This window comes from Phoxinus phoxinus (genome assembly GCF_949152265.1).
Source record: "Phoxinus phoxinus genome assembly, chromosome: 7".
Taxonomy (NCBI): Eukaryota; Metazoa; Chordata; class Actinopteri; order Cypriniformes; family Leuciscidae; genus Phoxinus; species Phoxinus phoxinus.
Genome location: NC_136882.1, coordinates 32,503,992 through 32,530,070, shown reverse-complemented (window position 1 = coordinate 32,530,070; position 26,079 = coordinate 32,503,992). Strand labels below are relative to the sequence as shown.

Genomic DNA, 26,079 nt, shown 5'->3' with positions numbered 1-26,079 from the left:
CAAACAAAGACCCTTTAAAGAGTGATCACAAAATATTTCCGTTTTTTTCAAGTTGAACCCAGAGCGCACATTCTTTACAACAAATGTGAGGTAAAAGAATGCGTCGCCCAATCAGATTTATTGCAGCAGGGTGAAGTGGGTCAATGAGAGTGCAGCTTTTGTTTTCCCAGTCAGGTCAGCTTTCTTGGGAACAGTGGGTCAACAAGAGAGGAAGTGGGAACAGACACACACACACACACACCTACGACTTCAGGAACACCCACTGGCACACACAAGGCCACCTCATCAAAGGATCTCCAGCATGTTCTCATTACGAGCACTCTGCACCATGAGTAACCTCTCACTGTGGAGGATGGGGAGGATCGCAGAGGAGTCTGATGCTAGCGGACTTCAGTCACTGCCTCTGGAGCCAACGCTGGGATCAGAAGCTTGCGGGCTGCTGTTGAAACACGTTCACAGCCCTGGTGAGCTTTGCATTCCTATAAAAGCAAAGAATGCATTAAGATAAATGTAAATACATATAGGAAAATGTTGAATATTAAGCATCGCATCACCATAATCATCTGTGCTATATTGCTTTAAACATTTCACTGAAATATAGGACACTGAAATGTACTTTAAATAGTAAGAGGACAAAAATGAACATGATAATATGAGTGTTGTGAGATAACTGTGAACACATTAAAGTTGAATGTTATATTGTTATACAGTTTGAATTTGTGATCTCACACAGTATATTATTTTCTATAATTTGACAATTATTTTTTTGGTAACACTTTACTTAAAGCCTTTAAGTATAATGCATTATAAACTTTTTCCTATTGTACATTCTAAATCATTATATAATTTCATAAATATTTGTAACCAAAATTAAAATACATTATAAAGATGTAACAATGTATTATAACAGTAGTTATAATTATTCATGGGATCATACAAAGCATAGGGTTCATTACAAGGCATAGTTAATGCATTATAATACATTATACATAAAGACTTTAAGTAAGATGCTTGTCACGGTTTGGGTTTTGTTCCTTTTTCCTGTTTCATGTATGTCATGTGATCCCTTGTTCTAGTCATGTGATCCTGCCATGTGTTCCTTTGTCTGATGAGTCATGTTGTTATTGGTTCATTGTTTAATTGTTCACAGGTGTCCCTTGTCTAGTCGTTAGTCTTGTGTATTTAAGGCTACGTTTACACATGGACGGCTATTTTCATAAACGGACATTTCACGCCTCTCCGTTTTCAAAAATAACATTGTGCACACCTGTCAGTTTTCAGAAAACGTTTCGCTTACACGGACCCGTGTATATGCCATCAAGAGCATGCCAAACCTGTAGGTGGCAGTGTAACGAGAAGCTCAAGCCCACGTTAGCCAATCAGAATCCCGAAAATAGTCACATACTGTGACGTCGGCTGCCTAAAACTCAGTTTTTCTCAGTTTACATGCAAACGTGCAAACAAAGTTTTCCAAAATCTCCACTCTGGCCGGAGTTTTTAGAAAGAGTCGTTTTCAGAGGCGAATTCTCCGTTTGCGTGTAAACGAAGGGCACAAAAGAAGGGAAATGTCTCTGTTTTTCTAAATAACCATGTACGTGTAAACGGGGCCTAAGCCCTCATGTTTGCCTAGTCTTGGATGTTTCTTGTCGATGTTCTTGGTTCCAGTTTCTTGCCTTTGTTTTATGTTTGATTATGTGACCTCATTCGTAACAATGCTACTGATTTCTGCACTCTATTTTGAAATGTCAGATATTGTGTTTGAAGGCTATATTTATGTGGAAAACAACATAACTTACATCATGGCAGATACTGGGCAAACATTGAATGGGGGCCATTGCTGTCAAGCTCCAAAGTAATTATTAGAGAATAATAATAAAAGTAGTCCATATGTTAATTCACTGAAAAATATTCCCGTGTCTCACCGTGTAGAATCCCGTGTATTCCCACTCAAATTATATTACGGTGCCTTGAAATGCTGGAAAATATGGCATATGGAAAAGAGCAACCAGGACAGTCTTCACATTTTCACCATTTGTGTTCCATAGAAGAAAGTTTTATTCTTTGAATAAATGCAATACCATCTGGATTTCATAGTGTGTTTTCTGTCAATTGAAAAAAGATGCTTTCTACGTCAGGAACATGTAGACTAATTTTGATTTCAAGAAGGACTTTAGATCTAGAAAAAAATATGAACAACGTATTTTTGGCAGCAAACATTAAGGAAAGCAGATTTGTTTCACAGATGGAAGAATCCAGGTAAACAACATTCGAAGACCAAAGGCCTGTAAGTTTAGTTTACAAAATAAATAAATAAAAAGGTTAGAAATCTAATCAATAGACTTAGGTTCAGAATTGCTCAAATACACAACTAGATAGCCTTTCACAAGACATAAACTCTTAGAGCCAAGACAGCATTTTTTCACAATTATCAGTCATTTCGCAGTTCACTGGCTGAGAAGAAAAGCAGTTCTTTCCCAGCCTGGGCATTAGTGGCAAACTTCATGGGAAAATAGTACAAAATCATAAAAATAAAAAAAAGTGTGCATCTCGGCTATACACCTGGAATACATTTTTCTATTAAGGGCATGTCTCAAGAAAGTTCATTCGACTTTTTATGCACGTGTGTGATTACAACTATAAACAACTTATACTGTTTTCATTAACTCAATAAAAATAGTAAAATTAAAGCAAACTCTAAACTACTTTAATTTGGCTTTCATTGTTGAAGGATCGTGTATCAAGAGATGAGATCAAAAAACAAACTATCTCGACTTAAATGAGCAACACGACACACACCTAAATGTGTTTCAACTTCACACACTCAAATAGGACATAAATGTGATTACAGCAAACTATTGTGCGTCAAAGAACAAACAGGATCTTCTAAGATCATTTTGTTCCACTTGTCAAATAGCGGTTAAGATCCACATTGCAGTAGATTTCTGCCTGATGACTGAATGTCTCTATCTTGTCCATTTTGCTCAAAAAAGTGCTTCATTGTGCTCATCCATGTCCTCCAGCTAAGCTCCAGTCATTTCCCTCTTGATTTATAATGTGCTGCTGTTGTGTTGAAATAATCTGCAGTTCTGTTTCATATAGACCCTTTGAATTCATTCTATTTGTGAACGTCAATCAAAGACTCTTCTGTTTGGAGATGAATGTGTCTGGTCTAGTTGTGGATTGTTTTTTCTGTCAAGAGTGGATTTCATATTTTAACTTTTAGAATAGTGATTCAAATTCCACTAATATGACATTGGAGCTGATGACTGATCCGTGTATGCTGCTTTATTCTCCAGGAATTCGGATTGGTGGTGTTTTGCCACAGTTAGGACTTGACGCAGAACAATGGGTCAAATTGTTTGAAAGCTGCTTTTTTTTTTGTCTGACATAACTTTTAGCAATATTGTGTATTCATGTAGTATTAGCAGAAAATCCCTCAGGACTAAACGTAAACGTTCAAAATGTTCAAAAGTTGTCCGTAGGATTTTTATTTTATTATTTATTTTATTTTATTTTTATTTTATTAAACTGATCAAATGTGACAGAAAATACTTTTTTTTAAATTAACGCTATTCTGAACTGTCCATTCATCAAAGAATCCTGAGAAAATGTATCAGTTTTAACAAAAATAAGCAGCACAAATGCTTTTAAAATTGATAACAATAAGAAATGTTTCTTGAGCAACAAATCAGCATATTAGAATGATTTCTGAAGGATCATGTGACACTGAAGACTGGAGTAATGATGCTGAAAATTCAACTTTGCATCACAGTAATTAAATACATTTTTAAAATAGATAACAGATCATTTAAATTGTAATCATATTTCACAATATTACAGTTCTACTGTATTTTTGATCAAGTAAATGCAACCTTGCTGAGAATAAAAGACAACAGGTGTGCTTGAAAGGTGTACATTCAGCTATGCATTATCGCATAATAAACCTGATGCAAAGCTATGGTACATTATTTCATCGTGTTACAGAAGTACTTCCCAAATAAATGAATAAATGGACATGAAACACGAATATGAGTTTGAAATTATACGAAAAGAAAGAGACGGTGGAGTGATATGAGAGACTAGCACAGCTTAATATGAAATCGGTTGACAGGGATTGTGGTCCATTAAACGAATGGTCATTTCACTAAATAATCAATTAAAATACTGACCAATCAGAATTGAAAAGAGAGCAGTGTAATTAGACTTCAAATATTTATCTCTGCATTTTTTGTACATTTATATCTTATGCATGAGAATTTTGTCTCTCAAACTATGGATCTAGGCAACACTTTTAGCTATTTGGGTGAGGCAATGGCTAACAATGTCACGCATGAAAGAATCCTGTTATCTGATTATGGAATCAGGACGAGGGGCCTCTTGCCCCAGGTTGGGTAGGTGTATAAATCTAGTAGCTGCATGAAGTTCAGACGAGATAAGCACCAATACAGCTTGCCGCTGTTTAATGTATGACAAAGGTTTCCAAAAACTCTCTCATTAACTCAACTCGTTTTGGGTATTAACATAATGCCAAAGATTCTGAAACAAGAACTACATTGTGCCTCAAGAACAAGATTGTGCAGGTGTTATTAAAGGAACACGCCGACTTTTTGAGACTTTAGATTATTCACCGTATCCCCCAGAGTTAGATAAGTCCATACATACCCTTTTCATCTCCGTGCATGCCGTAACTCTGTTTGACGCACCCACCGCTAGCCTAGCATAGCACAAAGACTGGAGGTAAACGGCTCCAGCTAGCATACTGCTCCCAATAAGCAGGAGCATTATGCATACTGGGAACTATATTCTCAGAAGGCAAAGCACTGCTACTTGGGCGGAGTGATTAGTGCAACACTCTGAGCGAACTCTGTCCTCCTCACCGCGGGGCTTATTGGGAGCAGTATGCTAGCTGGAGCTGTTTACCTCCAGTCTTTGTGCTAAGCTAGGCTAGCAGTGGGTGCATCAAACAGAGTTACGGCACGCACGGAGATGAAAAGAGTATGTATGGACTTATCTAACTCTGGGGGATACGGTGAATAAGCTAAAGTCCCAAAAGTCGATGTGTTCCTTTAAATTATGTGCTATATAAAATTAGAAATACACTTGAGTCTGGCTTTCAAAATTCCACTTCCTGCTTGGTTTCGTTCTTCTCTCTGATTAAGTATAGAAAGATGATAGAAAATAAATATGTATAGGCTATTTATCATTTTAGAAATAACACCACCTGCTCTTCAGCTATTGTCACTAACCAGGAAAAACACCAAGTATTTAGCAAGCACAACATCACAGATCATTTACAGCCAAAAAGAGCCTATTTTATTTTTAATATACAGTGAGATTTTGGGACAAATTGACATTTTGGTTTGGGCAACTCAACACAACGCCACTGTAATCGCAACAAAGCAATTGAATGTCATGTCGGTTTTTACTTGAGGGCCAACCTGACATTACATGGGAGTGTTTATTACTTGTCACTTTATCATTTCAAGCCAATGGGTAGCTGACAAGAATCGCAAACCATTTCTGATTCATTTTCAGAGCAACAACACTAAAACGGAAAACGCTTGTGAGGCACAAAACTAGAACTCAAAAGAGAAATAGAGAATTATTGTGATTTCAACAAAATATTCAACAGAAAACAGGACAAAAGATCACGTACACTCTCGATGGAAGCACCTGATTGGAATCTGCATAATTTGGTTCCAGGTGCTCCTGCTGACTGCCTTGTTCACACATGTAGGCCAGCATACCTTCAGCTACCACCCTATACCTCAACTCTCATGCCTGGAGGCAAGCAGTTAGTGCTGTCCAGGTCTCACAAGGCCATCAGAATTCCTGACACCTTCCATTGAGGTCATTTTCCATATCTAAGGGATGAAGCCATTGGCACCTATACTGAAGTCAAGTTAAGTCACCTTTATTCATAACGATTATTCATAAAATACAATACTGATTGTTTCAAAGCAGCTTTAAAGTGATAAACAGTAAAATAATGATCAAGTATGCAAACAGAATTCAATTCGATAGACAGACAGACAGACAGACAGACAGACAGACAGACAGACAGACAGACAGACAGACAGATAGATAGATAGATAGATAGATAGATAGATAGATAGATAGATAGATAGATAGATAGATAGATAGATAGATAGATAGATAGATAGATAGATAGATAAATTAAGGATAATTTAAAGAAAAATATTTTTTGACAATGTCTCCTTTAAAACAATCAACAATGAAATTAGAAATAAATGAAAGAATCAAAGTCAATGCAAGTATGCAAGTAAGGACTTCAAGTCTGGCAAGTATGCATAGATTCTCTGATTCTTTGTCACCACATAGTGGTTGCCGAAAGAATTGCAGGAGTATCAATTCTTCATTTGTGAACAAACTGGCCTACTTTATCCACATTGCATTAAAACATTAGACTGTATTCAGATTAAACAGTCTGTGCTTTAATTGTGAACATGTTTAAACAAATAAGTATTTAGGCAGACAGTTTGTAATGAGTCAGCTCAGTCAGACAACCTCCCAAACACACACACACACACACACACACACACACACACACACACACACACACACACACACACACACACACACCTTTAGCATCCAGGCAGCATTCTAAACCTTGTGTGAATTCGTTCGTAGCCGTTGCCAGGGCCATGAAATTATCTGATATATATGCATCACCTGCCTGTTTTCTTTCAACACAGCAGTAGAACAGGATTAATTTTAGGATTTACAGAGGTAGTAATATTAAATGATAGCTTGGCTCTGCTGTAAATCAGTGAGGTTGTAGGAATAGACTTGCCAGGCTCAATTTTAAATCATGAGGAAAAAGTGAGGTTGCTGTAGGAAAAACAAATAGCTTTGCACCTATGGAAACTGAGAGGTCATGCCAGGTTTACGTCACTCTGACTTAGTGATACACAGGTAAACGCTGTCGGAAACCGGCCGTATGTTTTCTTAACTTACCATTGTCTGAAATGCATAAACCAACTGAAGTGACAGCAAAAGAAACAACCACATTAATAGACCTCCAAAAACAACACAAACGCATTTTTCTTCAGTTACCTGAAGAGATCTCCATTTCAGCATGTCACCTAGAACATTCTTTCAGACAGCGTGATGAACAATGTAAAAGTCAAACCTGTTCACCTGCAACACAGAAGTGCAAAGAATGAGAGAGACATGCATTTCACAAATAATCAGAGTTTCTTGGTATTCTGACATCCCTGGAGAATCCTCTGCTAAATATGTGCTGCACATACACATTCATCATTCATGTCCATTCATGTTTCAAGAGGCTGAGAAAGTATTTGGAACCTGGGGAAACTATCTGTGCTTTAGGTTTAGTAGTTTTTCAGCTTATTCCAGCCCTTGAAACGTAAAAAAGAGTCTTTAATCAGATAATTTACACCAGTGAAAACCAGCCCACTGCATATTGTGTCATTTCATACCGGGGCAAACAATAGCTTTTTTCTAGAGGACTTTTAGAAAAGAAACACTTCACATATTCGTTTAATTTCTACAGTAACACATTTTTGTGATTATTTAAACAAATACCATTTACACCACATTAAAAAAATATTTGTTCTTCAATAATTTTTTGGAATAAAATGGCTGACTAATTTCACTACTATTTGATGTACTATTTGCACAATAATATTTCCACAATTTTTGCATAATCATAAAGTAATGATACAATGATAAAGTAATACATACTGTGTGTGTGTGTGTGTGTGTGTGTGAATATTTTCTTATTTATGTGAATTTTTAATCATTTTAATTTGTATAATTCTATATATGTGCTCAATAATGTAAATAAATGCCCAGTATTCATGGGTCATTGTTTATTGGCACATTCCCTCTTTGGGGGAGCTCAGATTTAAACCATTTACAACATTTTGAGTAGAGATGGTTTACACTTTTTTACACATCTTTGTCTTCGTGCCTCTATCTATCATATGCTTGGTTACCACAGATAAACCAGTTTTCTATGAGAAGGAGATATCACTTGTCGGACCAGTGGCCACCTTTGTAAACAAATGCCTAGAAATACGTTTGGATAGTTCTGGCAGGCAAGCAGCCAAGATCTTACAACATGTCTGAGCCAGTCAGAAGAAAGACGCTTATAAAGCAATGACGACACTTTGCTAAATTAGACTACCTCTACTCAGTTACAAAAGAACTTTGTGACAATTTCAGCTCAGTTTGATAACCAGCAAACAGATTATTATGGGAAAGAAACATCATAGGCAGATTCAGATTTTATTACTTTGGTAGAATCATGAGGTAAAACGAAAAGGTTTCAGACAAAATTGTTAAAACGGCATGTAAAGTAAGATAACTGGATAATGACAGCTGTTATCCTGCCAGCAGAGGGAAGGAGCGAGCCATTATAGTGCTCTCCAGAGATGCACTTTCAGGTTCGCTTTATGTAACTTACAGCAACGTATACATGAGCTGTGTGTCATCTGAAGGTTTTAGGTAACAGTCACTGTTCTCCACCGGAGCTGCACTGCACCCATCAGTTTTGTGTTCTACGCGCAGCACAAATGCTCCAGATATAAAAGCTGCTGTCAGTTAATGAAGATTTGACGGATTCGATCGGACTCTTGTCATATCAATAATAATAAGACTTCACTTTGATGGACATCGCCATTTTTTTGGTTGGTTTATGGATTCTTCCCATTTATTTTTGTAAATAAATACGTGTTGATTGCCTTGAGAGCTGTTGTATTCTTTGCTTGCATTTACATTGGTACGAAGTAAAACTCCGACATTTAATGTTATTCCCAATACCCCTTTAATAATTGCAGGGTACGTAACAATATTACTTTGATCACTGTTGCTGTGGTTACTGGTAAGAGAATATGGGCTTGACTTGTTTAAACGGGACATTTCCAGACTGGTAAATGCAGTTGTCAATCCCAAAAACTAGTCTTTTTTTCTTTATATGTCCAACCACATATTCATGTCTCATGAATGAGAACATCTTACTCTTTCCCCCTCATACACCTACATCTTGCAGCAAATCATATTACTATCTAACAAAACTAAAGCTTTTACCCAAACTTCCGGTTTCGACAGAAAATGTCGACACGGGAGACAACTGAGGTCGTCTTGCTCTTTCACTGGGTCTTTATCAGCAAAGCATAGCTATTAACAGACTCTCAGTGTTGTTCTTACTATTATTCATTTTGCAGAGTCCTTATTGCAACAGGTTGCAACACAAAGAAACGATGCACTTGCTAATATCTTCTTTAGCAGCTGGGGGAATTTAGAAGTTTCAAAAACAGGACCGCTAATCCCTGCAGGTTTTCACAAAGTGGCTTGAACAAACCGTTTCATTGCCAGGATGCTGGTTTCAGGGTTCAGGGTAAGATCAGATTACTTCCAATGGCTGAAATCAGAGGAGACAGCGTTGAGCCTGTGAGACGTGAGACTCTAAACAGCTGAGGGGTCACTGCTCTCTGTGTTCACCCTCACACATTCATAAGCCTTACCACACGTGCACGCAGCACCCCGCTGGATCTTTTCTTTGAACGCTTCGTTTTTAGATGTTTTCCGCAAGAGGCATTTTCACAGTTGCTGAGCATAATTACGGACACTTTGCTGTACCTTCTCTGACAATGAAATGCATAATGCATTTCAAAATAACACCACAGACACAACGCCATTTACATCATATGTTGTTGTCGTTGTTTTTAAACAGAGTACGTGTGATCAGCATACTTGCCTAAATCATTTGCAGGGCTACATATCTACTAAGGCTGATGACAGATCCCATAAAATTATGACCATTACCAGGAATCCTCTGCGGTTTCTGAATGCCTTCAGGTGACTACGCTGACACTGCTGCCATAAACAAAAGGTTCTGAACATTCAACTAAATGCTGAAAGTTTTCAGGAGGCCAGAAGGCTGCTGCCCTTCTCCTTAGATTTTATTGCAAGGTCTCAAGTAAGTCAAGCAATCTGCCCAGGACGAGCAATCCAACCTATCTTTAGCCACTGCGAGCAAGTGAATGGAGAGCCTGACTTATCTTCACTGCTGTCATCGAGGCTGCCAGTATTTTTAGGGGACAGCAGCAGCTGCAAAAGCATTTAACAGTCTTCTACGAACAATAACACTAGGGGTGTCTCAGGACTAAACGCCACAGAGATCGTGGGACTGCTGGAGTGTTCAAAGGAAAGCTGTCTGATAAGGCTAAAACCTTCTTAAAAGGGGCACTTAAAAGCCTTGACAAAATGGGCAGGTGACACTGACTAGATGTTAATGAGGAGAACATACCGCAACAAAGTTACCGAAGTGGAAAAGGATTATTCTGTAAAAAAAAAAAAAAAAACTAGAGCTGGAAAGTGAGGGCCAGTGAAGCAGGAGAAGCTGGTTGCCGAGGAATGTATATTGACATTTGTCTCTGAGGACTGAAGAGAGGTAGGATATGTTAATGTTACAAAGTGCAGTTTCCCTGAGGTCAAAGGTCAGTCTAATTAAATTAGGAGCACAAACAGGAGGTTAATCTCCTTTTAAAGTCCTAGGGGAAATTCCTGATCTAGATTGTTGATGTTATACAACCTTTAACAGTTGGAGATACAATAAGAATATCTGCTTTTCCTTTCTTCTTGATATGTGTTCTTCAATATTGATTCCATTGTGGAACATCTGAACACCTGTTGTTTTTTTAAAGAAAATATACAGTTTGCAGTATACTAATAGAATTAGTGTTTAAAGCTCTTCAAATGTAGGGAGATTCTTATAAGGTAGTTTGGTTTCACTTTATTTTGCTGGTCCCTTTAACACATTCTGTTGACTAGAAGTAATGTTGCACCTACATGTGTACTAACTCTTATTAGAGTGTTAATAGAGTATTGGTAGACTTGTAGGGTTATAATAAGTTGACATGTACAGTAGTTGCAAAGTTACTTATAGTCAGTAGAATGTCTGTTGGAGGACCATCACAATAAAGAGTTAGCAGATATTAAACAGACAGTCTACTAATAATACTCTAATGGGAGTTAGTTGACATGTAGTTACAAAGTTACTTATAGTCAGTAGAATGTCTGTTGGATGACAATCACAATAAAGAGTTAGCAGAAATTAAGCAGACTAATACTCTAATGGGAGTTTGTTGGCAATGTTACTTATACGTAGTCAACATAATGTTCAAAAGGGACCATCAAAATGAAGTGTTACAGTAGTTTACGTGTTACATATATCATGTTTTGTTGTCTTGTTTGTAGCGTAGCAAACTTATATGTGTAGCATGATGAGACGTTTAAGGTTCTGAGGAGGATACTTATAACCGGATCGTTTTCCTGAAGTTAGCTGTGAGTCATAGATTCCCAAGACTAGCGATTCATGTGCTATGCCATCCTAAAACAGATAAACCAGCCCTAGCGAATAAACATCCCCCTCGTACACCCCAGAGGCCAAACTTGCTGCATGATTGAAACTGAGACGCCACACATTTAAAAAAAATAAATCATGAGGCCATATTAAACCAACACGATCTGGATTACTTCATATGCAACAGATATTTTCAGAGGAAGATATCACTTAATAGTACAGAGCAAGTGTTTCTTTCCTGAAACGGCTGACAAACAAACTAATTTTGACAATGACATTTAACAGCGAAATTTGTAACATTTGCTAAAAGGGGTGAGAGAGGCATAGCGTATTTTGACTGAGAGGTCCCCATGGGGTGTGTCCTGCGTGAGTGTGCGAGACCTGTGTTGTATGTGCACGCGTGTTATGTGGTGTGCTTTGTGATACCTGACACATGCCCTCTCACAGGTCTTTATTTAGGGCAGACTATATAAAGCACTTTCCCATTGAAATACAGCACCAGCTGTGTTAGTTATGTGTTGTGGCCGCTGTTGCAATAGGGCTAAAAGATAGTACACCTCTAGAGCTCTTCTCACACAAGGCATAATTTCTAAGAAAGTTCTGGGCATCAAGTACTCTAGTGTAATAGTATCCTTGCTCTCGGGGGAGAGCCCACACTATCAAATCGCACTAGTGCACATAACCATCACCCAAACTCAACAATTCGTTTTTGATCAGTCTGTATACTTCAGCGGATTGTTGAAGATTTGAGATTGGCTTATGCAGTCTTCCAAAATTATTGGGACATGAAAAGTTTGACATCAATTTTTCTAATTTTCCGAGAAGATATGAGAGAAAAAATACTGTTAACAGACAATTATTGCTATGACAGGTCAAGTCAGGTGTTCCTTGTTGAAAGTTTTAACTAAGAGTGAACTATATTACTTTTGTAAATTATGGCAAAAAGTCACATTTTAGATGCCAATTGTAATTTTGCTTTATAAATATAATAATTATGACCTTTATATAATATAATATCAAACAACGTATATATTTATCTGTAATGAGTTGACGCTGGAAGAGGTGTATCTACTCTGCAGTAAAACAGAACAGTAAAATGAATTCTATTTCATTAAAATGAATTTGTTATATACAACAGAGCTTAACATACAGTAAAGCTAAGTTTGATTTAGACAAGTAATTTGTTAGATACAAAGCTTCCCAGGTGCAGTTTAAGGCAGCATTATGTAATAAACAAACTAACATGAAAATTGCTGAAATACAAGTTCTGCAGATTTACTAAATTACATGAAATTATTTCCTTTTTGACTGACTATTTAGGTATTGGTGACCTAGACTGTTGTTATTCGATAAGACTGTTTTTACAAGGGTTTAGTGGAATTCTAAAGTAAAGAATTTACTACATCTACTGTAACTACATCTACATGTCAAAGGCTTATACATTTCAAATTGTAATGCTTTTTACAATAGTCTTTCAAAACTATCAAATAAGTTACAAATTCATTATAATTGCTCTTCTTTATATTCAAATTCAATACTGTTTGCTACCTCAATTCAAATTCAGGATCTGAAATGGAATTTTGAATGGTGCACAACCCTGGTATTTACGTACATGCCGTATTATATACATGTATGAAATGGCTGGTTATTATCAAATCATATATTAAGTGCACTTTTTTTTCTTTTTTACGATTTAGAGTCTTACTTGATAAACGGCTGGACAACAAAATTCTTTTAGAGTAATAAAGAGACTGAATGCCTGTAGCCTGTCCCTCTGAGTGGAGGTTGGCAAGTGAGCAGGGATGGATGTGTTTGGTGGAGCGCCACGGTTCCTGGCCTACCCTCGTCCTGTAGTTGTACAGAGTGGCACAGATGCAGTTCTGAAATGCCAGATCAGTGGGGATCCTAGACCAGCAGTTATATGGGAGAGAAACAATGAGATGATCCACCCAGAGGCCAGATACCGGGTGTTTGAGGATGGCAATGTCTACAACCTTATCATAACTTCTGTGACAATGGAGGACAGTGGACAATACATCTGTAAGGCCAAGAACTGCATTGGAGAGACGTACGCAGCAGCCACTTTGAAAGTAGAAGGTGAAGCACAGGAGATGGAATTTCGGGAGGAAAACAAGCCGCGCTTCCTCATCAAGCCCCTCTCGACTAGGGTTGGACGAGGAGAGGATGCAATGTTCTCCTGTAAGCTATGGGGAAAACCTCGACCAGAAGTGATGTGGGAGAAGGATGGCAAGAAGTTGAATGAGATCTTTGAGAGCACACATTTCACCATCAGCTATCAGGATGGAGGGTGGTTCCAGCTAAAGATTTTCAAGACAAGAGCACCAGACGGAGGGGTGTACACGTGTAAGGCCAGGAATGAATTTGGAGAGAGTCTGGCAGGGGCTGTGCTGTTGGTGGATGCAGGACCAGGACACGAAGATGAAGGGAACCGTAATGGATACACTAATGGCCACTGGAAAGCACATCAGGGAAAACAGAGAAGTGGTAGGCAAGTTGCAACAAGGCTGAAAGATGACCCGCTACCAAATTCAGCCAAAGTGAAAATGTTTGCAGTGACAGAAGGGAAACATGCAAAGTTTCGTTGCTATGTAACTGGGAAGCCAAAACCAGAAATATTATGGAGGAAAGATGGGAGACTTATCTTGTCTGGGAGACGGTATCTCCTGTATGAAGACAGAGAGGGTTACTTCACACTTAAAGTTCTCTACTGCAAACAACAGGACAATGGAGTTTATGTCTGTTCTGCTTCAAACACTGCAGGCCAAACCCTGAGTGCTGTACACCTTCTTGTCAAAGGTAAGAGTCACCTCATTTGGAAAATTATAAATACAGTACAATACAAATTCAATGCAATTTTATGGTTTTACCACCTGATCTATAACATTATACAGTATATATTATTTTGGCATACACTTTATATGGCCTGTACCATTAATATGCCAGTTGCCAGCTGTTGTGTCAAGTATTTGGTTCCCTAATGAACAGTAACTTTTATGATGATTCAGTTGTAGGAAATGCATCAAGGGAGCTTTAAAATTACCTGACCAGGCCAAACTCATTAACATGAAATAGATTCCATCCAGTCCTATATCTGCAAAATCACTTAAGCTTTGAAAGGCCTGAGGCCCACACATGTGATAGAAATCTCTGGAGGCAAGATCATATTTCTCACATGGACCATCAAACAGTCAAAACTGATTGCTTTGCATGACCATATTGTATCAGAGCCAGGCAACACCATAAAGCTCAAAAGGGTTTCGAGTCACCAAGTCTAAATCGAAGGTATGACTACTAAAGCAAGCACGAACAAGACCAAAAAATACATCAATAATGTCAAGGATGTAGTGTCAAAACATAACCTATAAAAAAAAAGCTAGGTACACTGCAAAAAATAACTTAATGGGATTTAATTAGTCTTTTTTTTACAAATTTTCCAGTATAAAAACTAATTTGTTTTTATATTTAAGAAGCAATACTGCTAAAATCTTAAGACTTTTATAAATCACAAGTTTTCATGAATGTTTTCTTGAATGTGAGCCTTATTGCACTGTTAAATTTCTTTTAAACTTGTTTATACTTAAAAATTATTGAACACCAACAAAATACTCTTCTACTAAAGATACATTCTCTGAAAACTAGTCTAAATTTCTTTAAGCAGGGTTGATTCTCAAATAAATTTGTGTTTCAAGAATTTTTTGATATTTTAAAATGAAAGATTAGACAAAAATACAGTACAGACAGTACTTTCCAAAATATAATAGTATAATAATACAAAAGCAACATAATTACTGATTACAGATTACATCAAAGCCACAACTAGACTAAGAAAAGCAGTATCCACTAGATTACTTTGAATTTCCATGTGTAACAGAGGCCAGGTAGTAAGGAAACAACAGTGTGAATCCCGCTCAGAGCGGTGCGAGTAGAATCGGAGGGGTTACACATGCATGAATATCCATGCTGATTGAGGCTAGTGTATGCTGGTGTTGTTATAAAAGGTTAACATGCAGTTCACCAGAAAAACTTGCTTTTCGACCAGCATGGTTTGTCTGGTGAAGCTGTTCTATCAAGGAAGTCTTGCTGGCTAAGCCAGTATCCAAAACACTACATGTGATGGTTATTGTCAGTGGGTAGGTATTGTATGCAATGTATCTCTGAGGGAATGGAGATCTATCTATTACTGACATAAAGATAACTTTTAAAACTCTCCTTTTTGGGTCCTTTCTTCTTGTAATAGAGCCACCTGTTCGATTTAAGCAGCCACTCAACGACTTGCAAGTATGGGAGAGAGACTTGGCTGTTCTTGAGTGTGAAGTTCCTGAGGACTCTGTTCCAATCACATGGTACTTAGAAGACAGACGACTACAGCCTGGAGCCAAATATGGGATGGAAGAGTGGGGGACAAAGCGTCGACTGACAATTCGTGATATTGGAGTTGATGACGATGGGATTTATCTATGCGAGATGGCTGATGGGGGTAGAAGCATTGCAGAGGTAGCAGTCAAAGGTAAAACAAAAAAAGTTATATTTATTTGCCATCATCTATCTGGGAAAACAAATTCATCTGATTAGCATCTGCAGTTGTATAATTTAAGTGACTCTCTTGAAGGCACTATAGTAAGAAAACTGCCACGAAAAGTTGATGTCCTGGAGGGGGAAAATGCAGCCTTCTGTGTGGAGGTGGAGGAGGAGGAAATGGACATTCATTGGTACAAAGATGGAACAGAGCTAAGGGAGACCCATCAGACCATTATCAAATCTTTTGGAAGGACACACATTTTGGTCTTTGTAAACACCACACCACAAGACTCTGGTTTGGTCATGTTCTATGTGGGTAGATCAAAAACTTCATCTCAGCTACGGGTGAAAGGTATGACAACTTTTCTTTGGAATTATTAATATGTAAACACTTATTTTCCAGAATGTCCAAATGTATTAATTTTTCGTTACATTTTTAACAAACCTCTTTTTCTCTTGTGCTAATTTCAGCGGCAAGGCACTGTCCACCAAGCTGTCCAATTGGGGTACAGATAAACACAGAACGAGCGAATGGAGCTCTTCTTTCCTGGTTTCCAGCACAAGACTCTCGAAAGAATCCACCTTCAGGGTACATAATTGAGAGACAAGAGGTTGGCTCACAAGAGTGGCTGCAATGTTTGACTACAGATTCTGCAACCTCAGTGGAGATTCTTGGCGACAGTGTTCCATGCGAGGCAGACTACAGATTTCGGATATGCAGTGTCAACAAATATGGAAGGAGTGGAAATGTAGAGTTCCCTCGAGCAGTTCACCTTGGTAAGCTCCTTTATAAGGCTGTCCATTGCATACAAGTAAAGAAAACACTAACACATTTCATTCTTTCTAGTTCCAGTTACCAGAATCCAAGCACCTCTACAAGATGCTTTAGTACCAGAGGGCCAGGATGCCTGTTTTACCATTGAGCTCTCTGCCTCAGTCATAGGCACTTGGTTTCTAAATGGAAATCAGCTTCAAGACGATGACCGTTTCTCAATAAGGCGTTCACGTACACACCAGTCCCTACGCATTCGCGGGGTACGAGACACAGACAATGGAGCAGAGATCACCTTCATTGCTTACGGAATTCGAGATTCTGCTGCTTTGTATATACAAGGTAAACACTTAACCTTGATTTTCTTGCATTGAGATATATTTATGAGGATATTAATAATTGTTGTGTTGTACTGGCTTTTATATTCCTCTTAATCAGCTCCACTGGTAAAATTCACTCCACTCTCTGAAATGGATCGAAACAAATTTGTGGAGGTTGGCAACCCTATAGTACTCTACTGTGAGCTGTCAGACCCTGAGACTCCAGTTCGTTGGTATAAGAATGGTGTTGAACTTAAATCAATGGAAGGTCTGCATATCCAATCAGAAGGAACAATGAGGAGGATTGTCATCCAATCAGCGGATTTTTCCCACTCAGGAGTGTACAGCTGTGACGCTATTGATGACGTCATCAGGTTTAATGTGGAGGTTGAGGGTGAGTCATTTTTGTTCTTATTTCTCCTTTCAAAATCAAATAAATATGTCCAATAAAAGAATCTTGCACTTGCAAGTCTCTAAAGTTTACTAAATACTGCTAAATGAAAACACATATAGCCCCACCAGTGAGGTTCTCAGTTCTTCCGGAGGGTGAGAGGAACAAATCCATTGAAGCAGGCTCAACAATAGCACTGCAATGTGAGATCTCAGATCCACTCGCCCAGGTCTCCTGGTACAAAGATGGTGCGAAGCTACTGCCACAAAGTGGACTAGACTTCAAATCCGAGGGCACAAAGAGGGAACTGTTTGTCCAATCAGCTGAATTTTACCACTCAGGGGTGTATAGCTGCAAGACAAGGGGTGATGCTGTCCACTTCAATGTGGATGTTAAAGGTGATTTCTATTTTTACAAGTGAATTAAGCTACATTTTCATTTTGCCAGACAACTAACAAATGGCAAGACAATGGCAATGTTGATTAAGACTGTACAGGTGTTAAAATATATTTCAAATGAAATGTAAAAAATGACTATTCAACTCATAAAGTGGGACTTAAAACACTCTAAAATATCCATAGCCCCACCTGTGAAGTTCTCAGCTGTCCCAGAGGTTAAGCGGAGAAAGTGCATTGAAGCAGGCTGCCCCATTATTCTGCAGTGCGAGATTTCAGACTCTACTGCACAGGTCCAGTGGTACAAAGATGGGGATCAGCTCCTTGTAGAATCTGGAGTAGACATCAAATCAGATGACTGCATGAGAACACTCAGTATTCAGTCAGCACACCCATCTCATGCCGGTGTGTACAGCTGCACAACAAAGGATGATGTCATCAAGTTTCATGTGGAGATAAGAGGTGATTTGCCATCTTTATTCCTGACTTACAAATTAACCATGTCTTCTTGCAATTATGCCACTAACAATCACTGCTTCCTGTGTTGCGCTTTTGTCACATTCTTTAGATATGTTTCAAAAAATTTATGTTGTACATTACCTCTGTCTCCTTTTTTTTCCTGCTTTAGTTTTACAATTTTGGATTATCTTTTCAGTCATGATGTTCTTGTATACTCAGTTGTTACAGTACATGTTATCTTAAAGCAATAGGTCCTTTAATCTGGGTAATTTCTTGTAATTCTTGATGATTCTGATACGAACCATCATCTGTAGCTGAACCAGTGAGATTCTCAGCTGTTCTGGAAGCTGAGAAGAATATATGCACTGAAGCTGGTGGCCACTTTGAACTCCACTGTAAGGTCTCAGATCCTACAGTCCATGTCCGCTGGTTCCACAACAATACACAGCTTCAGCCAGAGACTGGTTTGGATATTCAGTCAGAAGGAGATGCAAGGACACTGGTAGTCAATCCAGCTGAGCCTAGCCATTCTGGATTGTACCGCTGTGAAACATCTGATGACTCTGTCCAGTTCACTGTGGATATCAAAGGTGATTTGTGACTTTTTGAGAAACTTGTACATCCAGTAACACATTTGCAAAACTAGATGCACACTAACAATTCAAGCTTTTGTTGTCTGCGTCTCTTAGCGTCGCTGTTATGGACATGCCTCTCACCATGCATCCAACTTATGGGCAGTGATTTGATACAGATGTTACATGTTTTGCATTACTTTATTTAACTTGCTACTTGGCAGATGGTCTGAGAAATCACAGATTAGGCAGTCTAGATAACTTTTTAATAAAGGATATTAATTCTGTATATTCTTTAATATGCAACGGATCACCTTTAGACCCACCGGTGATGTTCTCAACATTACCAGACACTGTGAAGAACCAGCTGGTTGAAGCAGACTACTCCACTGATATGCACGGTGAGATCTCAGATCCAAATGCCAATGTGTGTTGTTATAAGGATGGTGTAGAGCTCGTCTCAAAAAGTCAGCCTCATATCAAATTGGAGTGTACCAGGAGGACGTTGGCTGTCAAGACAGCACAGCCCTCTAACACTGGATGGTACGACTGTGTGAGAACGGGTGATGTCATCCAGTTTAATGTACAAGACCAAGGTGATTTTCAAATATTTGCTTTTTAATCTTCTTAATGTTTTTGTGTGACAACTAACAATTGTGTGCTCTTCGTAGCTTTTTTATTCTCTTTTAATGTATTCTGACTGTAACTTGTACGTGCCCTTGGTTTCAGTGGCCATAATTGGTTCTGTCTTTCTGCGTTTTGAAAAATAGTCACATTTAACAAAGCATTCCTCTATCAATGGTCATCTGTAGTGCCACCACCAAGATTTTTGGCTGATCCTGAAGTTGAGATGACCAAATGCAATGAAGAGATGGAACCTGCTGCACTGCATTATAAGATCTCAGATCCCACTCCATGTGTCAGCCAGACCAAAGATGAGGAGGTCATGATTCCTCAATCTGAACCTTCAGCTGAATTTAAACCTGAATTGGAACTTGGATCTAAATCTGAATTTGAACCTGAATCTGATCCTGAAATTCATTCAGATGCATCTAGAGGAACTCTAATCATCCACTCACCTGATACATCTCTTTTTGAAGTAAACAGCCTTAAGACACCAGATGATCCCATCCAGTTTGAAATGGACCAAGGTGGTTTGCCACTTACTTGTACGCCATTCTGAATTAGGAGCATTGACATGACTGAAGCAAGTCAGTTATTGTTTTCTTTGTGGCTTTCCTAACAGCAGAACTGTCTCACTATGAGGTGTTCAGTGGTGAGACCTATGATGACTCTGTCCAGAGCACTGTGGATATAAAAGGTGATATAATGCTACCTCAACCCAAGTATTTAACCCAGCACCTCTGTGCCACTAACAAGGGTGTTTTTATCCAATGGCTCTTCCTGGAGATGCTGGTCCCCTGCATCTTGGTTACCTACCCAAAACAGCTCCCAAAACTAATCCATGCAGCCCTGTCTTTATCCAACATCCAGTTGGTCTGCAAACCCTTCTTTCAAACTAACAGTCATTCTATAGATTTACATATCTTCATTCTTCATTGACGCACATTTCATTTAAACCTATACTGTACACTGTCTACATTTGCTTGAGTCATCTTGTTCATGTGTCATTCAGAATCATCTTGTGCTGACTGAATTATAGAGAACTGGAATACAGAATGAATGGTTGAGTGAATGAAAGTTGGTGATCTGACTTCTTGCGTAATCATGTTTTGTTTTTAATATGTGTTTTAACCAATATTTGACTTGTTTTTAGACCACTTTGTGATATGGTCATCTCTCTTACATTTTTCAATCTTGAAATGATCTTAAAAATTAACCAATCAATAAAAACTACGTCTTTATAAGCTTTTCTGATTACGAAGACAGAAAAGTACTTCAACTTTTCTTTGTGTAAACCACTCAACTATAGAAGAGTTCCTGAGAAGATCGGGAACTGAGGCTGAGATCAGATCTGAAAAAGAGAACAACAAACTCACAGCGTTAAGATCTGGAGAAGGGACCCAAATGTCCATTCCAACAACCTTCAGACTGACCGAAGAGGAACCACAGCCAGAACCAATGCTACATCCACAGTTACAACCGATGCTACAACCCCAGATACAACCAGAACTGCAACCTCAGCTACAACAGCTACAACCAGAACTGCAACCTCAGCTACAACAGCTGCAACCAGAACTGCAACCTCAGCTACAACAGCTGCAACCACAACTGCAACCTCAGCTACAACAGCTGCAACCACAACTGCAACCTCAGCTACAACAGCTGCAAACACAGTTGCAACCAATGAACCAGACAAGTACTTCAATTTTCGAAGATGAAGGCTCAAATCACATCACAATACAAGAAAGTGATATGGATCAAGATGTCTTAGCTTTTAAGGTGGATGTTGAAGGTGATTTAAATAGTTAGCTCCATCATTCTGCAAATAATGATGAGAGCAAAATATAAGCCATTGACATTTACCACCTAACAACCATTTAACGTCATTCGTCTATTTGGATCCATTTACTGAATTTAGAAACAAAAACAGCCCTGTTCTATAATGTAGCTGCATTTGATTATTATTCACCAGTAAAACTCTATCACCAAATATTTATCTAACAAAGATCATCTCACAAAAATGTTTAATTGTATCATCTTGAATTTAACTTCTAGCAGAAAGAGAAAAACATTCTGACATATGAAAAAGACTACAAACCTATAGAAAGATTATCGATTGTAAGGCTATAAATACATAAGTGCAGTTTAGCTTAGTTGACTTAAAATATGCAATGTAATGTGTCACAATTGTAATACATGTCTCTTTTCATATAACTTGAAATATCCCTAGCCTCGAGGACAAATTCCACAACAATTTGTGGAATGGATGAGCACTTGCCCATTGATGAAGACTGTTCCAGTGTACTGCTAACTGAGAGCTCTGACCACACAACTCAAGAAAAACCTATATCCTGCCAACAAGATGAAGCAACGGTGATATTCAATAAACCTACAACACAGAAAGAGCTCATCCAGTCATCAAATATATGTCTGCAAGAAGCACATGTGACTGTTACCAAGGATGAATTTGCTTATCAAGAGGAACTGAAAGGTGATTTAAAGCTATGTTTAACACAGCATTAATGAACAAAAGCAACTAACTTCGTCTGGCTTTTTGCTTAAATGTTCTGTACCCAAATTGATTCACACTCTTGATAGATTCTCACTATACGATACTCACATTGCTTTGTCCCCTCAAAACTGAAGAACCTGGTCATAAAGAAGAATTAATTACACAACCATTTGAAACTGAAGTTGTCCGACCAATTGAAGGTGATTCTCCAGTTCATTGGTACAAGGACAAAATACAATTTTACTCTGAAAATGAAAATGGACATATTCTTGAAATGGAAGGACTGAATGCTCCAGCCACTGACTTGGGTCAATCGAAGGATGATGACATCATATTTAAGGTGGATGTCCAAGGTGATTTGAAACTAGTTTAAATCCACACAGCTTCATAATCAGTTTCAGTCATTCACAGCTTTATTTAAAAAATAAATAACTAAAATAAAAATAAAAACAAAGCAAAACAAATACGTCCCTGTCATGCATGTTACATGTAAATATAAAAACGTTTATTTAAAATATTACCTGCTTAGGTCAAATTGTCTGCTTACATTAAAACATATTAAATTAAACCCCTTAGCTACATCTTTGCAAACTTCAAGTATCCATGAGACTGAAAGGAGCGAGTCAAATGATGAAACAGTCAATGCTAATTTTCCACAACCTGAGGTATCAAGCACAATGGCAGAGGTGTGCTGGTACAAGGAAGGTGAGGACCTCCAACAATGTGACGTTATCACCAAATCTGAGGAGACTTTCAGAGCTCTTGTTGTCAAAACAGCCGAGCCATCTCACTCTGGGGAAGATGCTTGTGAGACAGATGATGCCACCGTTCAGTTTGCAGTGGACCTACCAGGTGATTCATCAGTCATCTACGCCAGCTCAATCCATCCGATTACCAAACTAACCACTTCAATCATGCAATTGTCACTAATTTTCTAGAATCTATTGTTCTAATAGGTTGTTGTAAGATGTTACACCGCTAATGAACATTTCAGTAAAAAAAATTCTTTTTATCCAAGATAGTGCTTTTTTCCCATTGACCTTTTTCCCATTGACGTAAAACAATTGGTAATACCAATGTCTAAAGTGTTTAAAGAAACTTTTACTGTAATTGTCTCCTACAAATATCGATTTAGAAAATATCCTTTTGACATATTACTACTATTACTCCTAATAATACATTCTACTAAATATATGATATACTGAGGAAATTACAGAAAGTCCAATGACTAACAAATGTACAAAGGCAAAGGCCTGATACATTGGTAAAAAAAAAACTAATTTGTTTTCAGTATGTTTGTCTATAATGTTTGTTTCCCATGTTTTGTCTTTGTTTGTTAAATATCTGTTACTTTCCATGTTGTCCTTTACTCTTGCGCTACTAATCTTTCATCTTATATTTTGATGTTTGAGAATGTCTGCTTTGTATTTCTATTTGATTGATCATTACAGTTAATAGTCAGCATATTCTTAAAGTTACGTTCATGCCAAACAGACTCTTTCATAAAACGGTGAATGATTGTCAATATTTTGGCTCATTCTTGAGAATCAAGTTGAGAAAAACTATAAATATGAAATGAAATGTATGTTTTATAAAAAGAAAACAAACAATATAAAAGTAAATGTGTCTGTACAAAATTGTCTGTAGCTCTTCCAGTGACGTTCTCCAGTGTCCCTGAGGCTCAACGGACAAGATGCATTGAGTCAGGAAGTCCCTTTAAACTGCAATGCGAAGTCTCAGACCCTGATGCGCAAGTCTGGTGGTACAAAGATGGGAATGAGGTGCTTCCTCGAGATGATATTGTCACTGTGAATGAGGAAGCAATGAGAACACTATCTGTGCAAACTGCTGAATTATGTCATAGCGGAACATACAGCTGCCAGACAAATAATGACCTCATCACATTCCATGTGGAAATCAAAGGTGATTTGATGCTTTCTATCATGAAGACACCACATGAGATGTGTATAAATCAAGTCAAGCAATCTCCTTCATTTAACCATGTAAAGTGGTTATTCAGAAGCAAAAGACAAATATTTTGGCCTTTATCCCTCAAAAGTAGCTTGACATGTTAACTGATCACTCAGGCACATGAATTTATAAATAGAAGAAAACCAACATAATAGCCAGTAATTTTCCACTAAATCATGCAGTTCTTTCTCTATGCCACTGACAACACTGTAGCTCCATCACTGAAGTTCATTCCAATTTCAGAAGTGGAGAAGAACAAGTCAACCGAAGTAGACTCCCCAATCGTTCTGAAATGTGAGCTACCAGACGCTACCGCTCAGGTGCTCTGGTGTAAAGATGGTAAAGAGCTGGCCCTAAACCCTGGGCTAAATTTCCAAACAGATGGAAATATGAGGAAACTAACTGTTCAATCAGCAAAACTGTCTGATACTGGAAACTACACCTGTCATGTTCCAGGTGATACCGTATCATTCATGGTGGACGTTCAAGGTGATTTTCACAACACTACCACACAAATTAACTATTAAATGCTGTGTATGCCCTATATAAATATTCCTTCAAATTTCTAATCCCTCCCTGTGGAAAAAAAAAGTATCTCATCTAACATCTTTTACCATCCATTTAAACTCTGCTTCTCTCCCTTCTTGATAACTGAGCAAATCATGTGACTAACACATCTGTAGGTTAAGACTGCCTAAATGTCTTTCAACAGATTTGTACTTTTTTTTTCACAAATTAATTTGTCAATAATCTAAAAACAATCTATTTACATTTTCCACATTTTCATAGCTCACCCTGTAAGGTTCTCAGCACTCCCAGAAATTGCAAGGAACAAGTTTATTGAAGCAGGCTGTTCCATTATACTTCAGTGTGAAATCTCAGACCCTACTGCCCAAGTTTCCTGGCTCAAAGATGGAGTCAAACTCCAACAAGACAGTGGACTTGACATCCAATCAGAGGGCACTATGAAGACAATGATCATCCATTCCGCTGAGCTCAAACACTCAGGCGTGTACAGCTGTGAGGCTGTGGATGATCGCATAGCATTCAAGGTGGATGTTGCAGGTGATTTTGAGTCTACATACTTTTTCTCAAAACCACTAACAATGTGTCAAATAACGCTTCATCCACTAAATGCTGTTTGCCCTTATAAGATTTTAACAAAGAAAACATTCATAACCAAATAATCAAAGCCCCATTTTGTTAAACCATACAATGATCTCCTCACCCCTTTTACTGACACAAACTACTGCATAAAAAGGATTGTAAAGATTTTGAACATCTTTCAAATCACTAATTGCTATACAATATTACTATAGTAATATTAATATAATATGTATAGAGGATGTCACCTAATTTAGACCTGCTCATTAAGTTATGTTCAGAGTAATAGGCTTCAGAACTATAATAACACAAGAGATCAACTCATAATATACACACGGACTCAGCAAAGTGTCTAATTCATTAGCCGTACTTAAGTTTTCATCTTTTTCATCAATTAATTTCATTATTTCATTATCGATTATCTGGATATATAACTTGGAAAGGCTTTTTTTTTTTTTTTTGGTAATTCTATGAATTTTTACTGAACAAAAATGCTCTTAGCTCCACCAGTGATGTTTTCAGCTGTTCCTGAGATTGAGAAGAACAAGTCAGTTGAAGCAGGCTGGCCAATCATTCTCCAATGTGAGATATCTGATCCTACAGCCCTGGTCCAATGGTACAAGGATGGATTACAGCTCCTACCTCAATCTGGGGTTTACATCAAATCACAGCACACCATGAGGACACTGGTTATCCAATCAGCAAATGTATCCCACTCTGGGTTTTACAGTTGTAATACTGCTGATGATATCAGTGAATATTTTGTGGATGTTAAAGGTGACATATAAACCTTATCCAAAGTATTCTGTTATATAACTAACAAATACATCAACTTAGTAGAACTCAGTTTCCATTGGGTGAACGCATTCTTCTCTACCTTTCAACAGATCCATTCTGCTGCTTTTGTGGGCTCCTTAACCATTTCCATAATGCAGGAATATTTTTGAAGCTTCACAAGTTTGTTTGCAATTTTCCCACCAACTACTGCCATCCTTAGATGCTATTTAACCAGCATATTGGTTCTCTTTACTTAAAAAAATAAAAAAATAAAAACTTACGCTGGGCAA

The 26,079-nt window shown here is 38.0% G+C and overlaps 1 protein-coding gene and 1 long non-coding RNA gene across 26 annotated transcripts in view; one reads left to right on the top strand and one right to left on the bottom strand.

Annotated features, from left to right (window-relative positions):
• Positions 1-41: 41 nt before the first annotated feature.
• Positions 42-26,079, bottom strand: part of LOC307001429 — a 41,913-nt gene continuing 15,875 nt past the window's right edge. The window contains exon 3 of one of the 2 annotated variants that reach the window (XR_013798240.1): positions 42-479. This is a non-coding gene — a long non-coding RNA (uncharacterized lncRNA). Of the gene's footprint in view, positions 480-18,683; positions 18,805-26,079 lie in introns of those variants that run through there. The other variant, XR_013798241.1, reaches the window with a different exon arrangement.
• The window catches only part of obsl1b (obscurin like cytoskeletal adaptor 1b), a 30,311-nt gene continuing 14,361 nt past the window's right edge, over positions 10,130-26,079 (top strand). Inside the window, exons 1-21 of one of the 24 annotated variants that reach the window (XM_079617894.1) lie at positions 10,130-10,441; positions 13,051-14,170; positions 15,612-15,881; positions 15,984-16,244; positions 16,364-16,669; positions 16,740-17,006; positions 17,103-17,378; positions 17,498-17,773; positions 17,957-18,232; positions 18,544-18,819; positions 19,122-19,397; positions 19,614-19,952; positions 20,051-20,122; positions 20,735-21,217; positions 21,656-21,916; positions 22,072-22,290; positions 22,514-22,789; positions 23,585-23,860; positions 24,122-24,397; positions 24,698-24,973; positions 25,514-25,789. In XM_079617894.1, the coding sequence (XP_079474020.1) occupies positions 13,156-14,170; positions 15,612-15,881; positions 15,984-16,244; positions 16,364-16,669; positions 16,740-17,006; positions 17,103-17,378; positions 17,498-17,773; positions 17,957-18,232; positions 18,544-18,819; positions 19,122-19,397; positions 19,614-19,952; positions 20,051-20,122; positions 20,735-21,217; positions 21,656-21,916; positions 22,072-22,290; positions 22,514-22,789; positions 23,585-23,860; positions 24,122-24,397; positions 24,698-24,973; positions 25,514-25,789 (6,253 nt within the window). In that variant the 5' untranslated portion in view covers positions 10,130-10,441; positions 13,051-13,155. Of the gene's footprint in view, positions 10,442-13,050; positions 14,171-15,611; positions 15,882-15,983; positions 16,245-16,363; positions 16,670-16,739; positions 17,007-17,102; positions 17,379-17,497; positions 17,774-17,956; positions 18,233-18,543; positions 18,820-19,121; positions 19,398-19,613; positions 19,953-20,047; positions 20,123-20,734; positions 21,218-21,655; positions 21,917-22,071; positions 22,291-22,513; positions 22,790-23,584; positions 23,861-24,121; positions 24,398-24,697; positions 24,974-25,513; positions 25,790-26,079 lie in introns of all 24 variants that reach the window. The other 23 variants (XM_079617900.1, XM_079617883.1, XM_079617902.1 and 20 more) reach the window with 23 other exon arrangements.